The following is an 18,086-nucleotide window of genomic DNA, read 5'->3' on the forward strand; positions in this document are numbered from 1 at the left end:
AGATAGACCGTCATGTTAGCAGTTGTCGCATCGTCCAGGAGCTGAAAATTGATTATAAAATCGTTTTGAACCATTTTCAGAAGGCTGGTTACAAAAAAAAAAAAAAACTTGAATAGGAGAAGAATTTTGTTCCTTCAAGATAACCCCAGGGCCAAAATATCTTTGATGTCGCCCCAGAAGCTCAGGAGCTCGTATGAGAAGTTCTTATGCATACACCCTACATTCCGAACCTTGCACGAATTGACTACTGCCTGTTCTTGTTTATGGCCAACACGCTTGGGGTACAATTTGGGCCTCCATAGAGGCCTATGAAAATTGGTTGTACTATTTTTTTCCCAGTAGGGATAAGGGCTTCTACGAGAAGGGCATTGTGAAGCTGGATTCTCATTGACAATTAGTTATAAAACAGAACGGGTCATATTTGGCTGAAATTGGATAATTGTAACACTTCTTATAAAGCATTGAATTAAAGCTAAAAAGTCGTAATTACTTTTTTCCCCCAAACTAATATATATATTTTAAAATATAAAATCCTATATAGTTTTTTTACTCGATACTTTGTTATATTGAAAAATACCTCATTAGATATATAATGGTTATTAAAAGGTTAACTTCTATAAATGAGTAGTAGCATGATGACTTGGAGCCATTAATTCATTCATCTGATATTGCGTTTCCTAACTAAAAAAAAAATTAACGCTGTATTTATTTGTAAACTGTCGATGTTTCTTCTTCGTTTCCGTTAGTAAATGTTCTAAAGGTAAGTTGAGCGAATTTTTAATTCGCTCTTGTCAAGTCGTGAACAATTATCAACAATTACTATTGAAGGATAATTTCTTTGTTAAGAAGGATGACCGAGTGATTATGGGCCTTCCTATAGGCATCTTTTTGTATGAAAGCTTGTCTGATACAATAAAGGTAATGCCGTTTGTAGGATGACCAATAGTACATTTTTCCTGGGACATATCTTCCTTTTTATGTTCTGGACTTTTATTTATGAATTCATGAAATGTCTGAGGTTTATGGAGGATTTATGGTGCATGTTGAAGAATCTGCTTAAATAAAAAATGGTATTTCATGTAAAAAAAGACAAAAGATCAAAAATGTTTACTAAAAAAAGGAAATTACTAATACCTTCTTCTCTTAGCTATAATTTCAAAATATTGACACTCTGAATTGTCCAGTGTCCATTTTTATTTTAAAAATAAATCTCAACATATGATAAACCAACTAAAAAAATACACAAGCTCTTCAGTCCTAAATATATTTACTCTCTTTTTCTTTTTTAATATGATACGCGCGCGCTGAGCTATAGCTACACACGCTCGTTGTTAATTAATAATAATTATTTTTGCCAGACAGACATACAAACTTTTTTTGTGGTAAATGGATACGTGATCAATTCCAACCAACAACCCAACCACTCCCTTCCTCCTGAAAATATTTTTGCGGACTTATCATGTGCATGTGAATTGCACTTGACCAACATTTCTTAATTTGTCAATACCAATTTTGGTACCGGAAAGTATTGGTATCGTAAAAACGAAGTGCATTTAACGTTTATAGAATTTTCAAATTATTCAGTTGACATTGGGCATGTTTAATTTTTTCCATTTTGCCCTTCCAATTTATAGACTCGAGTTGACATGACAAAGCTCAAATCCACACAACACTATTATTATTATTAGTGGTATCGGCAGGATTATAAATTTTTTTTTTTGGACGGGATTTGGGGGAATTTATGGGTTTTGGATTAAAAAAAAAATTCAAAATTTTAAGCACAAATATTCAATTTTTAGAAAAAAATTGAATATTTCCACAGCTGCTTACAATAAGTTTAATTTTTTGGAAAATAAATTCAAAAATTCAAAAATCTTCACAAAAATTAAATTTCAAATATAAAATTTTTTGGAAAACAATTTAAAAAATTAAAGCAAATTTATAATTTTCTAGTTAAAAGCAAAAATTCCTTAATTTGGGGGTTGGGTACCATCCCTCCAGCCCACCCTCTGCGGACGGCCCTGTTTATAAATGTCTTAACAATTTCACTGCAAATCCCGTATTTGCATATTTTATTTTGAACATGTACATATAATTGTGTAAAGATAATAAGAAATAGTGTACCTGCAAAGTTTGTCAATCCTGAGATGGATGTCAATTTCATTGCCTTCATATTAGTAGGAATGTTACGAGTTATTAGAGGGAAAAATAAATGATGTAATTCCTGGAATTAAATTATGAGTCTTCAAATATGAATTTACATAATATGTAAAACCTTTAGGTTTATGTACATAAATAAAAAAAAAACCCTGGGTTCTTTCATTATCTAATGTATTTTTTCACAGATTTTAAAATCTTCTATTAGGTTCAGAGATTTGTTTGAGGTCTGACAAAGGGTAGGGACTCTCAGAAAAGAGGTGAGCAAAACAATTAATGAGAAGAAAAGTTATCCCCTTGTATTATTATACCGGCCCAACCGTTTACCCATTTTAACCCACAAATTATTGAAATCCAGGGCAGGATTCTGGGTGAATTAGGAAATAAGTTTATTAACTATTAATTGAAACCCAAAGAACATGTTTTAGTCAATGTATCTGCCCTCAGAATTGATGGTGAGGTCCAGGCGGTGGCGAAAGCTGCTGCAGACCTGCTGGATGTAATCGGCACTCATAGAGGCCCAGGCCTTGTTGACTGAAATATTTTGGGTGCAGGTGCTTTTTTGGCGTTTCTTGCAAGATGTGTCTCAATCTTGTGGAACACCCAGGGAGAATTGCCAACGTTGGATTTGACCCATGTTAGAACTTTGGTGTCCAGAATTTTGACGTGCACATCAGCCTGTATTCAAAAGGTAACCACACAGGATTCATGACCTTCCTATTGGATGCAACCAGATCTAAAATCATCACTGAAACAAGGTGTTTGATGGTGTTCCTCTGCTACATCCACAAATGCCATTATCATTCTCCCTGTTGAAGACACAAAACACAAAACGTATTATCATCAAAAAATATCACAATGAGTCCAGAGGTTCCCTGTTTCCTCCTGCCTTTTTTAGAGCCCGGAACACAGCTGGAGGGGACTTGTTCTCTTCCTGGCCATGTCAGAAATGGGGGAATTCGTCTTTTTCATGAAGGCTGACTTCAAGTAGTGGACGGACATAGAGGGGTTTCTACCTGCTCATGGAGAGTGTTTGAGGTCCTCCCCGACCTTCAACTGCATGGAGACATTATAAATCGTCTTCGTCGAGATCCTAGTCTGCTCCTAGATGGTCAATACCATACAAAGGAGTTCTGCAATCTCAATCCTCTTCTCGCATTGTGTGCTCAGGGTGGCTACTAAGACCATTTCTCCCCCTAGGAATCGACTGCTAATTATGTGTTCTACAACATTGCTCCTCGGAACATGGTAAAAACTGAGTCTAAACCTCTCAAACTTTATAAATCACAGATATACTAAAACCTACTCATATTTTTTTTAATTCGTCTACTTCTAGTCAATATTATAAATTACTGTAGTTCAGTTTTCTTTTGTCAGTCTATTAAATCATAAGATATAAACAAATATGTAAACTTGAGCAAATTTCCGGAGAAAAATTACCTAACTTTAAGATCCCACCCTTGGAGCTATGGTAAAGAAGCCAACACGGATTTTTGACAGAGTGATACCCTTACATAGATGGAGCATGTTGTCAAAGTTTCATATTCATAAGAGTTAGGTAATTTTTTTATACATATTCTTGATTAAGTACTTCCTATTGTATTTCAGATTTTTTTTTTTTAAATCAAAATTAAGGTCATATAGGTTATTCGAATATTCTACTTTTGACTTCATTTTAGGAATCGTCAGACTTCAAAATAGTTGCATACCAAATTTCAAGAGGTAAGCTCTTTTGGATCAAAAAATATATAAGAAAAAATATCATCCGGTAATAAGACATTGAAGTGACGTTGATAATTTTGGTCCAAGAAGGCACTGGAACGAGTATCTGTATCTCATGAACGAATCATAATTATGTGCTGAAATTTGGCACACTTAATGTACTCATGAATTTGAGCTTGTGTGCCTAAAATCATGCAAATTGACATTTTTATTTTATTTTGGTCGATTTGACATGGAATGACTCAGAGATGAGTAAATAATAATATTTGAAGGAGACGCCATGTTAGGGCTCAAAGTTGATATTTATTAAACATAAATGATCACATTTCCAAGATTTTTTATAAAACTTCATCAAATTGATTTAAGAATAAAAAGAGTTCATATCTGCATTGAATACCACTTGATACAAAGAATAAACACTGATATTTGAATATAATCATAGTATAATGTACTAAAAATCTTAAATTTGTAAATATATTTTGTTGTTGATCGATTAGGGACGAGAAAAGTAAGATAATTGGAGAAAAAATATCTTATTCTGTCTAATGTAATAGTTAATTTGTATCTAAAGTATATAAATAAGATTGTATAACAATCTAATAACATATGTTGAATGGATATTAGGGTCAGATATACATATAATTAGAGACCCTAATAAGAGGGATAGTTTTTTTGATAGACAGTAAGGTTTAAGTCCTTGTATTTGGAGGACATATTTTAACATTCAATAGTTAATTATTTTCCGAAATATTAATGAAAAATGGGGGTTATTGGAATAAAACTTGGTTGTTAAGGCCACCGGAGTGGCCAATATTAACAATGCTGACGTCACGTTGAAACGGTCTATAGTTTAAAAATCACACATAACTACTCAATACTTATATCAATGTAAAATAAGTGATCTCTCATCAAGATTAAAAGAAGAATATTTTGCAAAAAAAACACTTAATACTATGATCGGGTGACGCACGAGTACTTTAGTCTCAAGAGTGCTCATTAACAAAAACAAACAAACAAGTGTTCCCCTTATCATAAATTTATAAAATCCCTGCAAGAGTTAATTCATTTTTACATACTAGTGTTTTATTTTATTCAAATCTGAACATATCCTGAAAAAGACATCAATTATATATTCGAATGCTATACATAAGAGAGCAATAGCAAAAAAAAACAACCCCAGAAATATGACTAAATTGTTATTTCTTAGAACTAAATATGTGTATGGTATATATCAGGGAACTCTATATACAGTTCACCCTGTACACACGTGCAGTGTTGTAATACTTCATTAAAACGACTACATTGTTATTTTTAAAACAAAATATGTTTATGATATACATCAGGGAACACTATATATAATGAACTTTGTGACTGTTTTTCATACATACAGACAAACAAACTTTGCTTTATTAATACAGATTCTTCTTTATATTGAAAATTCGGACGTATCAACAAGCAAGTAGCACAGTAGCTTATATTTATCTCTGTCAACAGACATGTCGTCTTTTAAAGTTACTATAGGATTTATGACATTCTCTCAGGCAACGTTCTTACGCTCATTGTGATTTAGACAACAATCCCATCCCTAAATATAACATAACAATACATTGAAGCTTTATATATAACTTTCCACCAGAGTATTTTTTTCTTCAAATAATAAATATCATTTTTATGGATTTGATATGATCACTTCTCTCGATAAGATATTTTATTATTGGACGGTACTCTATCAATGTATTAAGATTCTGAAGCTGTAATAGGTATTATTTTTATATAACAAGGGACAAAGTTTGTAAGTTATTAAATCACGCCATTTTCCCTCGAGTAATATTCGTAGTTCCATGATAAAGTCAAATATGTTTTAAGTGATTTGACCACAAGTGTTTTGTTTTGTATTAAGAAGTCATCTTATTAATTATATAAATTCAAGTAGAATCTTTCCTAGTTATAAACGTCAACAAAAATAGAATGTATTCTCTATTCAACTGTTTTTGTTAGTTGACTCTTTTTTATATAAAGCAGCCGATTCTACGTATTTATATATCCAAAAGGTTAATAATACGTCATCGCTTGTACCTTAGTATGACAAAACTTCAATAACATATTTTATTTGTTAAATCTTGCATTTTCTTGCAAGCATTTTCTTTGACCGGGTTTCGAAAAAAAAAAAAAAAAAAAAAAAAAAATCATTGTCCTGTGTATGGTCAATAGTACGATACACTGGATTACGAGTAATATATATATCAAATTACTTATACGGTCAAGTATTTATCAACATATAAATTTAATTTGACTTTTTCCCCGTGGGTCGCTTTATGGGGTTCACATGTAGCATCACTTAATTACGAAAGAGTTGATTTTGAATGGAATCAAGAAAAGCCAACATAAAACCCATTTATGATATGTTTAAATACTATATTTAGCCATATATTAATTCAATATGTCCTTCTTTACAAGCAATACCAGCCTCAAAACATCGGAGAACTGATTGACAGCTCTTGACTTTGAAGGTCGTATCCACGGCGTACCACGCTGTCATTATTGCAGCTCGGAGCGAATGCAAATATGGATTAAAGGTATGGTAGGCATTCTTTCCCACATGGAGGCAGTCCAGATAGAGATGCCAATGGTGTCTGCACCCTTATAAAAATATCGATGGCTTATGAAGCCAAATAAGATATATGAAATATGTTATAACATTATTTCACATATCTTGCAAAAAAAATATTATTTTTCCATTGTAGTACGAACATATTATATAAATCCATAGTTATATAATTTATTCTATTTTATAAGGAAAAACACCCTCATTTACGTCACGAGGGATTGAATATACCTTTTTTAAGGACCGACATATGGGCCTGGACTGAACCGCGTTCCTAAATAAGGACCAACACAACACAGGTTAACTTTTAGCTTGCGGGGCGATTTCTTTATGTCGTAACTGCAAAACTCATAGTTTTAACATAAATCCGTTCGTTCATTACTTATTATATTTAGTATTCATGTAAATATTCGAACCATCCTTACTTTACTTTGTACATTGTATATGAAATGCCACGATGATCAAATTAGTCATTCCCTGTTGTGACATTTACAGCATAAATATATTTACTTTATTTTTCTACGTTAATAATAATTTTATATCTTTTGTCTTATCGACTTGGGGGTCGTTGAAATTTGATATAAGAACAACTATTGCGTATTGCAAAATAAAATGTGAAAGAGATAACAATAATTGCTGCCCATTAAGATACATACACAGTGTGTGAGAGGCAAACAGGCGCTCGAAGGCCGCAGCAGATGTTGTTAAGAATATTTACTTTTGGTAATGTAATGCATGTCACGGTGTAGTAATGGATTACGGGGTGACTCATAAGTCTTAGGACAACTTCAACATATTTATTTCTCACATCTTTTTACATTATTACAATCAGCGTGAAATTTCCTTCAAAATGAGTGCCATTTCAATGCACATGGCCAACATTTGCGCCAACTCTCCGACGCTTTGGAACTACTTTACACGCTGTATGGATGGTCTCCTCCGACAGGTTGTCCCATGTGAACACTATTGCGGCTTTCAAGCCACCAACGCTGCGATAGAAGGTTGCTCAAACCTCCCTCTAAGGAGATCATGTGGTATTCAAAAGTGGTTTGGAACAACTCTTGCACATACTTTGTAGTTTGAAGGTAATCCATCCTTCCCAGTGCTGTTTCTTGATCCAGGGAAGTACTTAGGTCTGTAAAATGTCCAGATAGACATTTTGATTGACCTTATTTTCCTCGGGAATAACAATCAGTGGCGTTTTCATCCCGCAGAAGGTGACACCTGACCATACCATCACCGAGGGCGGTTTTGGGGGCCTCGTTCAAGGAAATGTCATCGATGCTCCAACCGAGCAACAGGTCGTTATGGCTACTGTAAGCTAGCGTCATAGTAAATATCTTCTTGTCAGTCAAAAGGATTGAAACGTGCATACAAGAATTGAGGAATTTCAGATACACCTTCCTCTGGGTCTTGCCCATTTTGGCCTTACTTAGAAGTTGCCGCTTTTGTAGGTGATAAGTTTTCATCCTCAGGTCTTCCCTGACCACACTATGCAGATTTCTCGAGAAACACCAGCCTCATGTGTCATCTTTCTCAAGGTACGATATTTTTTCCAGTTGTTCTTTGACCTCGTTGCCTAGATCAACCTGGATGTCTTCATGGACCTTGAACAACCAATCCCGGGCCTATCATCGACACTTCCAGTCTTCTTGTAGCGCTTGATCGTGTAGCAGACTGATGACTAGGACACCTTGAGATATTTCAGGCCCTTGGTAATGGCCCTATAGCTCTTCCCTTTCAAATGTAGCGAAATGATGGTGCGCTTCGGGTTCATAATGATCGGATTCAAGGCTACAGAACACGTTTTAGCTCTTTAGGAGAAATTATAATTTGAATTTGCTTGTCCTTAGAATGAAAATAGACGAATGAAAGAAGTCACGACATTATTCCGCTAACAGTTATGCAGTATTTTGTTTTGAGCTGTCGATTTTTCTGTTTGTATTTCGGAATAATTGACTAACTACCAACTGATTTTGATAATTTGTTTATCTGTTTCTTTTTAGAGAAAATGGGAGAAACAAAGCGAAAGACTAAACGGCTAAATAAACGCAATGATTTACCTCATATTTCCCATTCAGACACTCAAAACAGAACGGAATATAAGAACGTCGCTAATTGTCCTCCCAATCAGTTATTTTTTTTGTAAAAAAATAATTCTTTATGATGGCATTACCTTACTTACTTGAAAATCAACACTGTACTTTACTGTCAGCTGTCGATGTTCCTGCTTCTTTTCCCTTAATCATTTGTGTTCTGAACGTTGATTGGTTGAATTAGAATTATCTCTTTGTTATCTGTGGACTATTTCCAACAATTATTAACTAATACTTACATAGTTGTAAGAATTGGCTAATTAGCAACCAATTTCGGCTTTTTCTTTTTGTTTAAAGGATTGTGTGCTTTAACAAAGGTAACGACGTAATGAACGTATTATAAGTTTGTACATACTTACATTTTCTAAATATCATTATCGTCCATTATTGCGAATACTTCCTAGAGAGAGGAGCATGATGGTTCAATCTATATTTAGATAATTTGTTGGCAAGGACTCAGAGTCTTGTATTTTTTACTTTTAGTAGGTATAACCCTTGAGAAGTTATCAGTTTAATTTACATTTATACAAGTTGTAAGTGTGTCCAAGAGGATTATACAAGTAATAATCAAAACATAAGATGATCAATTTATAATTAGTATAATGACAAATTCGAAATTGCAAAAGAAAAACAACGGATGGTACAGCTCCAATATTTCTATTTCTAAAATTTAGTTCACTCTTTGTTAGATTGTTTAGGGGTGGTAATATTTACATCAAGAGCAAAAACATATCCAGACAATTAAGCTACTTTGTGATACCCCCTCAACACAAAATTAAGCTAGAATGATATTTTTTTCTTTTCAAAATGAAGTGTGAATTGCATCAATATTCTTTGAAGAATCATACGAAACTTCTTTCAACAAATTTTTTTTATTAACCCTGTGGAGGTGTCACAAATTGGTCTTAAAGTAGCTGAAATTGATCGCCACAATAGAAGAATAATAAAATGATAGATTTGATTTAAAAGGCCATATCAGGGTCAATGTAAGTCACTTAAATCAAATAAAGGTTTAAAAACTAGTGTTGAAGTTCTTGGATATCTTAACTCATCCCATAATTTTAAGGTTTCTCCTTCTCCCTCCTCGTCACAGCCCCTTTTAGGTGATCTAGTGACGCATCAAGACAGCTAAGGTGCTCTCCTCTAAATATGTCTTCAAATTGTCAGGATCACCATATTGATTAACGGCTCGGAATGAGGACCACTGGTTATAAGTGTAGGGCCTTCTTGGACTCGGAGTAGAATTTAAGGATTGACATCCGAGTAATTCCTGCCTAGATCATTGCTAAATATGGAATGCGATTTGTGTGTATTTCCTTCCCCTTATAGTTACTAACAGCTAATCTAATGTAACGTCATAACAGCTAAGCTGCTCACCTCTCTCGCATTCATTAAATTGTCAGGCTGACAGCGTCAATTTTCAGTTTCTCTTTTAGCATACCAGTAGGTCATGTTTTTTTGCAACTATACACATAACTGTAAACGTAACATTTTTTATGCATAAGTGTTAAAGCCTCAAACTGAGCATTTTGTAGCTCAAACCCTTCATGGACGCCATTGCTAATGTATAATTATTTGATCAATAAATAAAAAATACGACCGGGAGGTCCGTTGAAATATGAACATTTAATAATTCAATAATTAGTGATGGTTAAGAGATTGATATTTCGATATATCAAAGCCTAAACAAATTGTTACAAAACAAAACAAACCTAAGCTCTCTATCTTACGCTATATTCGAGAAAATTACACTTGAGCGTAATTGACGAATTTCTATTCGCGCACTCCAAGCAGTTGGACGTCTCCAAGACCACCGTCTACGCCGTCAGCAAGTCCGAAACGTTGGAGAGGAAGAAAAGATTTCTCAAAAAGGCCAAACTGGATCCGATGGAGTTAAAAGAAACAGCTTAGGCCAATCCCCTCAAGTCCATAAGGGCTCATGCAAGAGATCTAGAAGTTTCTCACCAGGCTGTCCAGAAAGCTACCAAAAAAGTGGGAGGAAAGAGTCTTGTGCTTTTGGACCCCTTACGGCCCTGATGCCGAACCCTTCGACTGCACATTTTGGGTGCATGTCGAGGGGAAGTCATGCAGTGTCTGTCATTCAAACACAAAGGCCCTCCAAGCCACTGTCCAGAAGCACTGGGATGCCATGATAGAGGATTACATCTGCAGTGAGTGCCAGGCCTTCAGACACCGCCTGAAAGCTATCATTCACACTAAGGGTGGCTACATTAATGATAAAGAGAACTCGGAAACACATATATTTATAGTATTAATTTTCTTGAAATTCTATTGTTAATTAATAAATTTTATCTCTTTGAAGTTTAAAATTCAAAGTGTTTTGATTATAAGGGACCACTCGGTAATTTCCTACTGGTGAAGTTTTGTAAACATATTGCCGCATTTGAAAAGTTATAAAAGCCTTTGTTTTGAGAATTAAAAGAATCAGCAAGTGCGAAACGTTGGAGAGTAAGAAGGGCTCTGTCATAAGACCAAACTAGACCCGCATGTGTTAAAAATAACACCCCAGGTCAATCCCCTCAAGTCCACGAGGGTCCATATAAGAGATCTTGGTGTTTCACACCAGACTGTACAGAGAGCTATCAAAAAAGGTGGCGGAATGAACCTTGTAAGGGTGGAGAGGCCACTTTTGGACCCCTCACGGCCCTGATGCTGCCCCATGGACTACACATTTTGGTTGCATGTAGAGGGGAAGGCCTGCAGTGCCCGTCATTCAAACACCGAGGTCCTTCAATCCACTATCAGGCAGCATTGGGACGCCGTGATATAGGATTATATCCGCATGCGAGCGCGCCAGGCCTTCAGACACTACCTGATCATTCCCACAAAGGGCGGCTACATTAATGATTAAGAGAACTTAGACACACATCTATTTAGAATATTAATTTTGTTGAAATTCTATTAATAATTAATAAATAATATCCCTTTGAAGTTTAAAATTCAAAGTTTTCAGATTTTAGTGGTATAAAAGAACAAATGAGTTGTGTCCACTAAAAATAATAGTAGTCGCAGCCTTGCCCAGGATTTTCAGCCCAACACGCATTCATATTATTGATGCTCTTCATAGACTATTTCTATTTATATATTCATTTTAAAGAATGATTATTTAATTTACAAAAATTAAGACGTTGCGTCATCTCAATTATCTAATATAATATGCTTATATATTTTTTTTTGTTTTTTTCCCATTCTCACGTAACATGTGCTGCTATGTTTTTAAAGTTTTTTTTTTAGATTGTAGACACAGCTAGATATATACGTGTACTTATTTTTAAGGCAGAAGGTGAAAAGTGTAGCCTATTTATTTAAAAGTTATAGCTATTCAAACAATAACTTTTATTGCATAAATTCAAATCAGGGAGTTTTAAGTCGTAAAAAAAGGGATTTTTAACAGATTGCCAAGAAGTTTAAAAAGTTTTTTTTTTTTTTTTTAAAAAAGAAGAGAGAAATTATATTATATGGGTGTTCTTTCAAACTTTTTAATTTTATGATTACATTCTTTTTATATTTTTACTACACAATAGTCAAAATATATTTCGCTTTTGCTGAGGCTAGAGTTTTATTATTTTATTTTATTTTATATATTCATAAACATATGTACTCGAACCTTTTTATGTACCGTCATATATCCTTTCAGATTGCTTTCCACGACTTGAATCCCTTTCCCTACAAGAGTATAAAGAATAAACGAACTCATCACGCCAAGCTTCTAGAGGCAAGACGACAATCTATGATGTTAGCAAGACAAATCTTAAAGGTTACAAAGTTGTCGCTAAAGGCTTGTTATTATACATATTGTCAGCTTATTGCCTTATGCTACATTTCATGTCTTATAACAATTGTCTTTCTCTAATTAATCCTCATTAATATAATCAGCTTTTAACATTTGACTTGTTAACAACACGTATTTGTACATACTTTAAATACACATATCTACTTTATTACGGAGGGTTATCACTGACGTCATCAATAGAATGATTAGTACAAAGTTACTCCATCTTGTATCAAACTTACACACTTCAAAAAAATGGACAATTTTCCTCCCAGAAATCTTTCAATGGGGGCATTCACAGGTGGTGGGCTGGAGCGGCTGTAGCCCCTCCCAAATTACTAGAAAATTTAATTTAATTTTTCAATTTTTTTTCGAAAAAATTAAATTTTCTGTGTATGGTTATGGATTTTTTAAATTTTTTTCCTAAAAAATTTAATATTTGAATTGCTATTTTAAAAAAATATATTAGAAATTAAATTTTTCAAATTTTTTTTAAGAACAACTGTAGTTTTTGGATTTTTTTTTTTCAAAAACATTAATATTTTGTTAACAGCTGGGGATTTTTGAAAAATTTCAAAAAAATAATATTATTTGAAATTTAATTAATAAGTTTTTTCTTAACTTTTAATTTTTACAATTTTTGGAAAAAAATTGTAATTTTAAAACGAAACCCTGCCCCCTGTCACCCCTCTTGAATAACTATTTATTTAAAAATAAATAGAAAGCACCACGAAGCACTTGTATTTATGTATGCCGTTCATCAACATAACAACAATTTTGAACAAAAATAAAGGGGAAAAGCCCAATATATTTAATTACCTCACCTCATATATCCATAAAACATGAGTTGTAAAGTCTTTACCTTAACAAAGAAAACCTAATCTTTTGGTACAAAATTGGCTTTTTTAATTTTTTTATTCATTTTATTGATGGAGTCCCCACAATACTTTTGAAGCCATTGCCTAGCTTGATGGTATTTTTTCCCCATCTAAAAGCAGTCTATAATGAAAAAAAAACGAATTTTTTTACTCCGTTGTTTCGGAAATAACAAATTATCGTCACACTTAGAACAATCAACCACAAGCTAAAAAACAAATTGTAATGACATTTTGACAGCTGTCTTTTAAAGATTGGCACACTCTGAAAATAAGGGGAATTAACAAAAAAAATATCTTTAATAAATTATAGGCTATGTATTCAAAAATTTTAGCTATAGTTTAAAACTTTTATTTGATTTAAAATACTTTTTATCACCACAATATGCTGCCTTTCAACCATCTACTATATCAATTTTTTGTCATTTTATTATTGCAATCAATTTTGACTACTTTTAAAAGTATAATTTGTGTTTTCTCCAAAAAGTGAAAATGAATAATTGTTGAAGAATATTTAATATGAAAAGCTTAAAAATAATGAAAGCTCTAAACTACTTGTATAGTTAACATTATTGGTAAGGGCGTCAGGAAAGGGGCCAATTTAAGGAATGTTTGCTTTTTACTCAAAAGTTTGATATTTAAAATTTAATTTTTGAAATTTTTTGTGGACAGCTGAGGAGTTTTGAATTGTTTTCCAACAAAATTAATATGAAAAAATTCATTTAATTTTTCAAATTTTTGCTTTGTACTAGAAAATGTAATAGATATAATTTTCCACCTAAAAATTGAATTTTTAAATTTTTTTTTGAATAGCTGTGGATTTTTGACAATTTTCAAAAAAAATTCGAAAAATTAAGTCCCCACGAAAAAAAAAAATATATATATATATAATCCTGCTTAGGTATCTCAATTATTATTATTTATTTCAAAACTAAGGCTATAATTGAACGAAATATGTTTTTGAAATATTAGGCTATAAGCCTATATGATGTAAAAAAAATGGGGCATTAATCATTTGTTTGATTTTTGTTCTAGTTTGTTTTTATCTTGAATACCCACAATTAATAAACGGCTTAATGTCAAAGAAGACCTGTGATATATGATGAGAAAAAAAACCACGTTATTATCAAGTTGTGAAAATGGCTATGAAATGACTAGATTTTTACAATTAATTTTGTTCCAGATGGATTAGGGGTCATAAAAGTAGGATAATCGTTTGAAAATATCTGAGCCTTGCAATCGTAATAACTTATTTATTGGATACCAAATGTAAATGTATTATGATGTAATAGCATGTTTTTATACACATTAGGGTCAGAGATATAATATTTTTGATAGATGGTACATATTTAAGTGTTTATTCTTGTCAGTTCTAAGCTATGATATCCAAATACATAATTGGAAAATATATTTAATCAAAAAGAAACAATTCTTTTATCATATTGAAAGAAATACAAGAGGCCACAAGATGGCCGAATTATTGAACAAAGGGATTCCAAGTTACTTTTTAAGAAAGTAAATGTTTAAAAAAAAAAATTTGTATCCCTATTTTCGCTTAAAAATTTTCCATCCTGGTCAAAAATAATTCTATTAAAAAGTAAAAATTCCATTTTTTTAGTACCGGGGTTCTACAACCCAACCCCTGCGGACTCCCCTAGTGAACGCACCCCTTTTACCCCTTCCCATAGCTGCAGACTAAAGACTTTAATCTACTAAAGCCTTCCTATGCCGAACTGCCAATCAAAAACCCTTTGTCGTCTCATTCTCACAGCGTTCTTTTAAAATTACAAAAATATACGTTGCATTTTGATGTCAGCTATTGATATTTTGACTTTGTTCTCTTAATCAGTGTTCTGAACGTTGATTGGTTGAATTAGAATTAGCTATTCCTAAGTTGCATACAATTACAAACAGTTTACAAAATACCAACTGTTTTTGTGCCTTTTTCCTGTTTCTTTCTGATGTAAGGGTTGTGAGTTAGATATTTCTTTATCTATGGTTTTTTTTATCCCTCTAGCAAAATGCCTCACTTTCAGTATGATGACGTCACGTGAAAACGCTTTTTCTGTAGTTTTTAGTAACACTATAAATGTATTCTTTCATACTATCTTTCAGGCCAATAGGAAAGAATTGGATACAATTCGTTTAAACTACCGTAAGAACTCCCTTGTTCGAAGTCCAATGCAGACCAACTCCCTAGATTTCCCGGATGGTGAAGAAGAGAATAATACGAACAGGTCCAGAATTGATGATGAAGGCTCCACTTGCCAGAAACTCGACTCTGAGCAACAAAAGGAAGTAATTGATCTAACGGATTCTCCCATTGCAGTGCTTATCACCTGTGATGAGAATGAGGATACGGCATCTTAAAGAAAGCATTTTAGTATTGATCACTTCTTCACAATGATTTACCCATGATTAGTTAATTTGATATCTCTTGATACATAATTAATATAATTTGTTAAAATCCATCGCACAAAGCATAGATACTTATGTTATGTTATATGATTAGTATGAGTACTTATTTGATGTCATTTACAAAGTGAATTGTAAAGGCAAGTATGCTCATTAAAATATAGAATATTTTTAAAATTAAATTCTCCGATTGGAGTATAGAGCATGGAGCAGTATCCAATGATTTATAATGATTATTATATAGATATATCATAATATGTTTTTTTATTTCTATAAATGTGAGTAAACATTTACGGTTATATGTACTAAACATAAAATGATATATATCCATTTGTTACATAATATTATAATTTATTACAATTTCACGCATATTGTATTGTTCTAGGTACATAGTACGATCTAGTAGTACTTACTTATCTTAATTTAAATACATCAATTGTAAACTTTTAGTATTGAAGTAATAAAAATCTTACATCTCATGCTTTGTTGTTATACGTTTATTTTTGTGCTCGATCATACAACAGGGATGCTGTAACTCGAGGGAGGGCCAATCATTACAATATCCAACAAAATCATACTTTTTTTTAATGCAACAGAACAGCATATGCTCAACTTAGGACAAGTTGATCCCCTGATGCCAAATATGGCCGTATTTTTTCTCTCATAGCCTCGTGGCCTTCAGATACTTTGAACTCGAGTTATCTTTGTTTAAAGTGGAAAATAGGTGATTTTTGTTCAGAGGCTCATAGCTTCAAGACGGATAAATTCAAAAAGCTTAAAAGCTTTATTATGATATCAATTCAATAATGAGTTTTTTCCTTGAAATATTGTTGTGGCCTTATCTCAAATTGACAATGATAATGAGTTTTTTGGAGAGGCTCTTTTTTTTTTTTTTTTTTTTTAAAGTTAATACTTTCAGCTATCACATACAATTTATTCAAAATTAAAAAATAAATCGGTCGAAATTGTAGCTTCCTTTTTTTATTTTTCAGATGCAAAAAAACAAACCAAAAAATGAAAAAAAAAAGATTTTCAGTGGAATATTGGATTCGTAGATATAATAAAGTTTGTAGAAATTTGTCTGGAGATTCGTTTGCATATAAATTGGACACATTACTAATTTGTAATCTTATTAAAAATCACAATGATAGTTTAAAGTAAGACCTAAAAGGATATTTATTGTAAATTTCTATGACAGGATGTTAATATTTGACAACTATTACGAATGCTTTATATTTTTTTAGTTTTTTTTTTGGCTTTATTTGATAGTGTTCTTTAGCCCATTATTTATCCATTTATAGTACAACAAAGGACGGTCAATATGTAGAGCTAACTTTTCAAGACGTAGTCTTGGCCAAATGTTGGAGGCCATATATACTTAAGAATAGTTATTTTTAGGAGCTTAAGAATCCCATTGTATCATAAGTGACGGAAGAAGCAGAACTTGCTCTCAAGTAAAATGTTCTTAACATATTTTGTCTTCTCAGGTCCTATACCGAAAATGGTTGATGAGTCTGTGTCGTATCTTTTCAGCCACAGGAATATTTCCCTGGTTTGAATCTCAGTTAGCTTTGTCCCTAGGTAACTGTATGTCTCAAAATAATCAACATGCAACTTGTGTGGAGTTCTTAGACAATATCCAGCAAAATATTATAATGCTTGATTATCTCCAGCACATCAAGGATGGGGTCAAAATTTACAGATTTACGCCATCATGTCTGATGTAAAATTAAGTTGCACACTCGATCCTTTTTGTCCAAAGTGTTACATCTCAATGCCCATAACCTTAGCAAATTAGGACATTCACGTGGAACTTCGACATCCAAGTGTGTATTGATGAAACAGCAGGTAGTTTGAACTTTGCCGGGATAAATCTGTAACACGATGAACTTTTGTAGTTGGCACTTACAGCAAAAGTATTGAATTCATTTGTATAGGAGCATTTTGTCTTTTCGATTACATCACAGAGCTGAATAGATATAAGGAAATGTTGTAGTTTTGAAAGGGATGGCTGCATTGACGAGATTATGTGTTTCACATTTGTCAGAGGTGTGAGTTTTGCCTTTTTTTCTTGCTGCAATCGTTTTATGACCCCATTTTTGAGATAGATATATTGTCTGAGTTTTAGCATTAGAGAAAGTTCTTCGGATTTACCTGGTGCAGAGACTGTAGAGACATCCATGCAAATGTAATCTGCAAAAAAATGTTTTTTAAGCCCTATATCTTCAATCAAAGTAAAAAAAAATCGGGTTCTTATTTTGAATAAGTCGTTGAAAAATTTGACGTTGAGTAGTTCCTTTGGATGGGGGGGGAGGGGATTTCGTGCATCGAACAAAGTGGGAATTGCATTAGGTATAAGTCTTTTTTTTTCTTTTCTTTTTTGAAGCAGCATTCATGAACATGCAATCCTCAAAATGCTTGTG

General features: G+C 32.9%; 1 protein-coding gene across 6 annotated transcripts in view; it reads left to right on the plus strand.

The window, feature by feature from the left end:
- Positions 1 to 16,142, plus strand: part of LOC121128356 (TBC1 domain family member 2B) — a 263,354-nt gene extending 247,212 nt beyond the window's left edge. For 4 of the 6 annotated variants that reach the window (XM_071892913.1, XM_071892912.1, XM_071892915.1 and 1 more), the window contains 2 exons: positions 12,239 to 12,316; positions 15,364 to 16,142. In XM_071892913.1, coding sequence (XP_071749014.1) covers positions 12,239 to 12,316; positions 15,364 to 15,618 — 333 coding nt within the window. In that variant the 3' untranslated portion in view covers positions 15,619 to 16,142. Of the gene's footprint in view, positions 1 to 12,238; positions 12,359 to 15,363 lie in introns of all 6 variants that reach the window. The other 2 variants (XM_071892911.1, XM_071892914.1) reach the window with 1 other exon arrangement.
- Positions 16,143 to 18,086: the final 1,944 nt, after the last annotated feature.

The sequence above is a fragment of the Lepeophtheirus salmonis genome, chromosome 13 (genome assembly GCF_016086655.4).
Source record: "Lepeophtheirus salmonis chromosome 13, UVic_Lsal_1.4, whole genome shotgun sequence".
Taxonomy (NCBI): domain Eukaryota; kingdom Metazoa; phylum Arthropoda; class Copepoda; order Siphonostomatoida; family Caligidae; genus Lepeophtheirus; species Lepeophtheirus salmonis.